At 34.0% G+C, this 6,884-nt stretch overlaps 1 protein-coding gene across 1 annotated transcript; it reads right to left on the bottom strand.

Moving 5' to 3' along the window:
• Nucleotides 1-241: 241 nt before the first annotated feature.
• On the bottom strand, nt 242-6,048 carry LOC131930532 (proliferation-associated protein 2G4). The gene is made up of 13 exons (XM_059287067.1): nt 5,911-6,048; nt 3,587-3,715; nt 3,385-3,490; nt 3,016-3,085; nt 2,831-2,923; nt 2,677-2,740; nt 2,460-2,538; nt 2,206-2,284; nt 2,008-2,086; nt 1,293-1,344; nt 1,104-1,198; nt 885-1,012; nt 242-527 (listed from the first exon to the last, which is right to left on the bottom strand). Exons 1-13 carry the CDS (start codon nt 6,002-6,004, stop codon nt 414-416), a joined length of 1,182 nt encoding a protein of 393 aa, XP_059143050.1. The 5' UTR covers nt 6,005-6,048; the 3' UTR covers nt 242-413.
• Between the last annotated feature and the right edge of the window lie 836 nt (nt 6,049-6,884).

Genomic DNA, 6,884 nt, shown 5'->3' with positions numbered 1-6,884 from the left:
AACGATCCAAAATACACCTCAAACTTCTATTGATATCAAAATGTAACATGTATTGGTCGTGTCCATTGTATATCCCCCATTAAAAGTAGCACCCCATCCCAAACTTTGTTAAAATCAGATCTATTAATCTACTTTATACCACCAGCACTAAATGCTGGTCAATAAAAATGTGATACGGCTTTCATTAATTTAGCAATGAACTGTACTCAGTACCACAAATTCTATATTATCTGACAAGAAATGATGTTGCAAAATATTTATTTTGATACTATAAACCTTTCTAATAACAGATGTCACAGAAAATATGCAAAGGCACCCTTGCAACCAACAGTCACCGAGGCTGTCTTCAAAACATTCACTATCCATCTTAACCAGGACACTATGCAAAACAAAAAAATGAAGGAGGTGATTGCTCAATCCTCTTCCTCTGCTTCTACTGCATTCTCTGTGCTCTCTGCCATAGACTTGCCTGCTTTCTTCTTCTTCTTCTTGGCAGCTTTCTTTGATATAGATGTGCTGAGGACTGCCTGTAATGATAAAATTGGAACTAAATTTTAAGCCCCTGCGATGTGATAAAAACAAGCTTTGTTTCATAATGAAATCAGAAGAAATGCACAGCGACTTTTAACTCGTCCATAGCACATATGTACACATTAAAACACATTTAGCAAACAGTGCAACAAAAATAATCACTTTCTTAAGCTTTACCCATTAGAATTACAAAATATACATGCTGTATCACCCCCCCCCCCTCTGAAATATTGCAGCATCTTTTTCTCTCCCAGTAGGTTGCATCTTTGTTTCAAAGCAGTGTTATCTTTTTTATATTAAATTTGTAAACAGCAATCAACAGTATCACAAATCTAAATAAGTAGTTCACTTACCACAGACTCTGCATTTGTGACTGTGTATTCAGTTTTGTACAGTCCTTCCTCTAATGGAAGACCTGTGATCTTCAGTGGGCCATTTGGCATAAGAATAATTGTTTGCTTGTACTGAGCAACAAATTCACCTGAACAGACATACCAGAAACTTATGAGATAAGCAAGCAGAGAACAAGTGATAGAATTAATTGAACAAACTACTAACTAAAGCTTACTTACCCTCTCTCTCATATAGAACGTTAAAAGGTTGGATAAGGTCATGCTTCACACATTCTAAAACTCCCATTTTTGCCTTTTTCTCATCTTCGTGTGCCCTAGAAAAAGGAACATATTGAAAGAAATAATAAAACTATTATAAGTGTAGGGAAATTAATGTACAAGATGATTAAAACAGATAAATAGACTAACCTTAGGGTAAATGGCATCAGTCCAAATTTCTTGTCTGTTTCACTTAAAAATTCTAGAGAAGAAAATACACTATAAATTTAAAAAAAAAAAAACAAACAAGTTGTACTAATTCAAATTTCTAAGAGTAACTTGTTAGAACTTTATTTCTACAAATAGATTATGTATTGTTATACATATTTATAGTTAAAAATCTACATGTGCTTATTTTTTTTAATGGTTAGTATGGTGTCTATTTTTATTATAAAGTGATGAAAGTTGATAACAAAAAGGGAAAGATGCAGACTTTTACAGATAGTTGCCTCAGGTAAGATTAAATACAAAAAGGTTTGATTCGAACCTTACAAAATACCAATGGAGCTAGAAATTTGGAAAAGAAGGTGAAGATGGATAGACCACATATTAAAGTAATCTGTAATAAGTATTTTCAGTCAAGGCCTTTCAAGAACCAAGGAAAACAGGGAGACCCATAACATGTGGAAATCAAAATTAGAGGAAAGAGTTGGAAAAAAAATAATTAGAAATGAACAAAAATCACAGAAACTCCATTATGAGTTAAAAAGGCTAGGAAGAAAAAGAAGTGGCTAAGTATAATGTAAAGGCAGAACAGGTGACCATAAACCTCAAATAACCAATACAAGCAAAACAGTCTAGATGAGTCTCTAGGCTAGGGAACAGCTTTAATTAACAAGCCTTTGTAAAGTTAACCACCACTTACGTCTGGAAGCTTTCATCTTTAACTGGTAGATAATGTCTTTCTTTTTGTAAACAGTAGTTCTTGTATCAAGTTCACGGCCCTTTAAAGACATTAAAAATCGGAGATGAATTAAGCAAATATAGTCTAATAAAAGCTTAAAAGAGAAATCGAATAACCACAAAAAAACCAATTTAACAAAAATCTCTAAGAGTGACCCACCTTTCCATCACCAGAGCTAATAAGAATATCAATCGCATAGACTTCATGAACTTCAAAGTCACAGGATTCATGTTCTTTCCTGGTGAGAATGTGAAATATACAGTTAGCCTCCATAAAGAAGAAAAAATGGACTGTAAGCACAGAGATTAATGATTTATCAATGTGAAAATATACATATCTTAAAAAAAAAAAAAAAAAAAAAAAAAAAAGAAGTGACTATAAGAAGTGACTGTAATAACAGAAACAATTTTCACCTTTGGGCCTCTGATGGGTTTTGAATAAATGCCTTCTCGCCATCAATAATATGACGTTTAAGCTGGTGTGACAGCATACCTACAAGAAAAATGGTTTATAACGAAAAAATAAAAAAATCCCCAACAAAAACCTACGTTATGTTAATAAATATATACAAATATTGCATTTTGTACAAATGCCTAATATTAGACAATTATGCATAAAAAATGTAATAACCTTCTATTGGTTTGCACTTGTAGTTTTCTGTAACTTTCTGTACCCCATCTGTTGCTGAATAGTTCTACAAGCAAAGTAAAACAATCAATGCAATATGGTCATAAAAACTTGTCACAAACAAGGAGAAATGGAACGATGGAAAACTGCCACTTACTGTATTGCCGGGCTTAACAAGGCGAAGTGCAACCTCCAAAGCCTTTTGAGCAGCTACAATAACATCAGCTTTCCTGCCTGTTACAGGGTTGTCCTAAAAAAAATAATATGACATCACTCAATGAGGAAGATGATACAAATAAAATGAGTATACCAGTGATCTAAAAGAAAGATAAAAAACAATACCTTTGTTGCTCCAACAACTACTGTATGGGCAGCAACAGCAATATAACCATCTACATGTGCACCTAGATCACTAGTGAAAAAATAAAATAAAACCTGAACAATATGAATAAATAAAACAACAGTTTTTATTTTAACTAAATATTTTCCACACACAACCACAATTTTCAACGGACTCCACAATGAGATGTAACTTTCAGATTAAAAATAAATTAAAACAAAGCAAAATTTTCAAAAATGTAATCCATATTGTAATCACTCGAGGACTTGTAAAACCAATACTTTTGACCAATAAGAATAATTCAAAAAGATTCAAGCCACTTTTAAGCAGATACACAATACAACATAATTCTATAATGATAAATAGCTTACATTTTTACAACATCGCCATCTTTAATGACAACTGGTGGATCAGATTTAAGAGGAGAGAAATGACAAATGCAGTTGTTCAAAGAAACACATGTTGGGAAAGCAATACCTGTTTTATAAAAGAAAAAGAAAGCAATTTATGATTAGCTAAAGAATTAAAAAATAAAAGTCTGTTACAACAATAAAAAAAAAAAGGGATACCAACCTTTCTTCATCTCCTTATCCTTTTTAAATACTTTAGAAGTTTCCTCATTGAGCCGGCTATCGCCAAACTCGCAAAGCTCAAGAACAGTCACACCATCTTTGCATTTAGCTATTAATTCTTTAAGTATGCCTACACAGAACAAGAATAAGTTTAATACATTTAAACCAGAAAAAGAATGAAGGTGCTTAATTACACATTTACCTCCAATAAATGCAAAATCACTCAAGCAACATGATCTGTAGCTTATGTGAATGGAAACTGATCTCTAATGTAATGGTTTCTGATAATGTAACCATTCTAAAGGGTGTGGTAAAAACAAAAGCCTTTTAATTTGAATATGAGTTTAAGAGCTACAGGACACATTTGCATGTTTTCTAAAAAAAAAAAAACAAAAAACAACTGGCACAACATATTTAAAACTTTCTAGTAGACAGCTCCATCTTACATTTTTGTAACGTAGTAAGAAGGTGAGAACCCAAAAGGACCTACTTTAAAAACCCTAATGAGCCAGAATCGACTATAATACTAAACTTATGGATAAAAACAATGCCATAAAGGTAAGGAGGTTCAACTATTGTTAGGGTCAGGCAATGTCTACACTTTTAATTGATACGCAGCCATGTAAGGTTATATTTACAACGAGCCGGCCCGCGGCATAACATACGCCGCTATTTAGTAATTCATAATTTGTGAATTCGACAGTACCAACACTGCCACTGAAAATATTTCTTTAAAACACTATAAGTAGCATAAGGACCATAACCCCCCCCCCCCTACTTTTAAAATAGTTGGCTCTGCTTGTAAACATTTAGAGTGAACACAGCTCACTAAAACCATGAAGGGGTGGGGAGGTAAGGAGCGCGTTTACAGCTTGTTTTCTAGGCGCGTTTGCAGCTTGTTTTCTAGCAGCTCCCAGAAGAAAATTATATATATAGATTGGAAAGATAGAATAGTAATAATAGGCCTACAGATCTAGGGGCACGAGTTAAATCCGTGTCCAATAATTCCACAACGATAAATCTTAAAAATAAAAAAAAGGCGTGTTAGATTACAAATGTGACTTGCTAATGTTAATACTAACCCTATCCCTAACTTAAATACTACCATAGCCCTAAGCCAAATGTCTGACATACAACTAAACCTAAAATTACACTACTACTAACTCAACTATTGGAAGCATCTCTCATCAGACATTGGGAATCGCAATACTCCTACCTAGATCTACCAGGCTAGTTGGATATAGTGTTTCAACTTAATTTTTAAGTACAGGAATACAATCATCTGGGACTGAGGACGTCCCAACTTTTGGAAAACTTAAACTTTTGGACATCACTATCCTCAATCACCCTTTAAAGATTTTTGGGGAAATTTTTATACCCGTGTGCAAAAATGGAATCTTCTTTGAAAAAGGGGTGTTAGGTTACTGGTAGTAAACTATATACACACATGGCTGGCTAATGTCAATGCTAACCCTGTCCTAACCCCAAATATATGCCCTAAAAGTAGTCGATTACAACAATACTACTAACAACACATCACACCTTAACCTATTTAATGGAAGAGTCTATTATCAGACATCAGTACCTAAACTCATCCAGATTGTTAATGCATGCTAGCTTTCTACATCAGAGGCGTAGCGACCCTTCCCGGCGCCAAACTTTCGATTTGCACCGCCCTCAATTTCAATTTATTTTTCCAACCCATTTTGGCACCCGGGGACATATGTCCCCCCCCTCGCTACGCTACTGTTCTACATGGTACTCTAGATAATAGATCTAGATATCAAGTCTGGTAAAACACAAGGATCTGGCTTGGCTGGTTTTTAGGGTTACCAGATACTTTTTCCGAAAATACTGGACACCTTTCCATCCTTCCCTTCTCAGGTATGCCGCAAAGCAGAAGGGGGGTTACAGAGTATTATTTATATACTTGTCCAGTATTTATATTTATTTTATCCTGGACAGTCTGCTCAAATACTCGACTGTCCAGTTCAAAACTGGACACCTGGCAACCCTACTGGTTTTTGACTTGGGTTAGGTAAAACAAGGCATCATATTAATTGCTAAGTCGTTGGTGATTGAAATATTTTAAAATGTGCATAATGAGCAAGAGTGAAACCGAGTGTCTAGATGTAGTTGATCAGATAGTCTAAAATATTACTTTTGACTACACCGCAACACAACCACATGGACGATTTGTCTGCGCATGCTGTGGATCTGTGTGGAGGCGAAGAAAGCATATGCTTACATAGGAAACAAGAGATTAAACATATGAATTAAGTAAAAGCGACATTCAATGGACATTTTTAAGAGATTGGCAATTACCGTTAACCATATCTCCAGCCATTTTATATTTTGTTACAACGATATCGTTGGCTGGAGTGGTCTCCACGTTTTCGGGTTCCTCGGCGTCCGCCATCTTGTTAATTGAAGAACTACAGAATGGTGCACAGCATTGTTATGATCACCATTCCAGCGATACCAATACCAGTACTCGATACCAATTAGAGGTTGAAACGTGATCTTAATCAGATGCTCCCTTGTAAAATATATTAATAGAGTTGTAAAATAAATTACTTTTCAAAACTTATCAAAATACTCAAATATATTTTTTCAAGCACGAGGAAAATCTATGCTGAATATTTATATTAAGTTGTTTGTAAATGTGCTTTTGAAATTTTAAATGCTAAAGTTGGTATACGATTATATTTTAATTCTTAAAGAAAAACCCAGCTATTTTCCCCTTAATTACTCTATTTTGCTTCAAAGATTCAGAATAGCATTTAGCGGACTTGTAAGTTTATTAAAATATTTTTCTATCATCAGTGATAAATGTTTAGATCTACTTAAGATCATGGTCAAGTGTATCGACTGAACATGATACCGATACCAGTTTATTCATGATTACTTTACTCCAGATTTTTATAAATAATTACGACCATTTCTTTTTCTCCCCCAAAAGTTTTGTTCATGCCAGGCTAGTAAAATTACTACTCTTTCGCACACTACTAGTAACCATTTGACTAGATTCTATTACATTTTACACGGAATTATACATTGTAAAGTGACATGTCACTGTAACAGACTTTGTAGAAATCGAAATAAAAATCAAATCAAATCAACACTAAATTTGACCTAGTAAAGTTAATAACTCAGAAACAAATCATAGTTGAAAGATAAACATTACTAGGGGGAGGGAGGAGGGTAACTGAAGTGTGACATAGTTTTTTTAAGAACTTTTTATGACAATGATTGACGATTGCGAATCTATGGGGTAAAATTTCCAAAATAAATTGATG

The sequence above is a fragment of the Physella acuta genome, unplaced genomic scaffold, assembly GCF_028476545.2.
Source record: "Physella acuta isolate Inbredline_101_S28 unplaced genomic scaffold, ASM2847654v3 ptg001796l, whole genome shotgun sequence".
NCBI classification, from domain to species: domain Eukaryota; kingdom Metazoa; phylum Mollusca; class Gastropoda; family Physidae; genus Physella; species Physella acuta.
This window is presented reverse-complemented; position numbering and strand designations above follow the sequence as displayed.

Coding starts and splice junctions, on each gene's coding strand:
- LOC131930532 (XM_059287067.1), bottom strand. CDS start 6,004: ATGGCGGACGCCGAGGAACCCGAAAACGTGGAGACCACTCCAGCCAAC. Junction 2,741..2,830: donor TTGTTAAGCCCGGCAATACA/GTAAGTGGCAGT, acceptor CTTTGCTTGTAG/AACTATTCAGCAACAGATGG. Junction 2,285..2,459: donor AACCCATCAGAGGCCCAAAG/GTGAAAATTGTT, acceptor CATTCTCACCAG/GAAAGAACATGAATCCTGTG.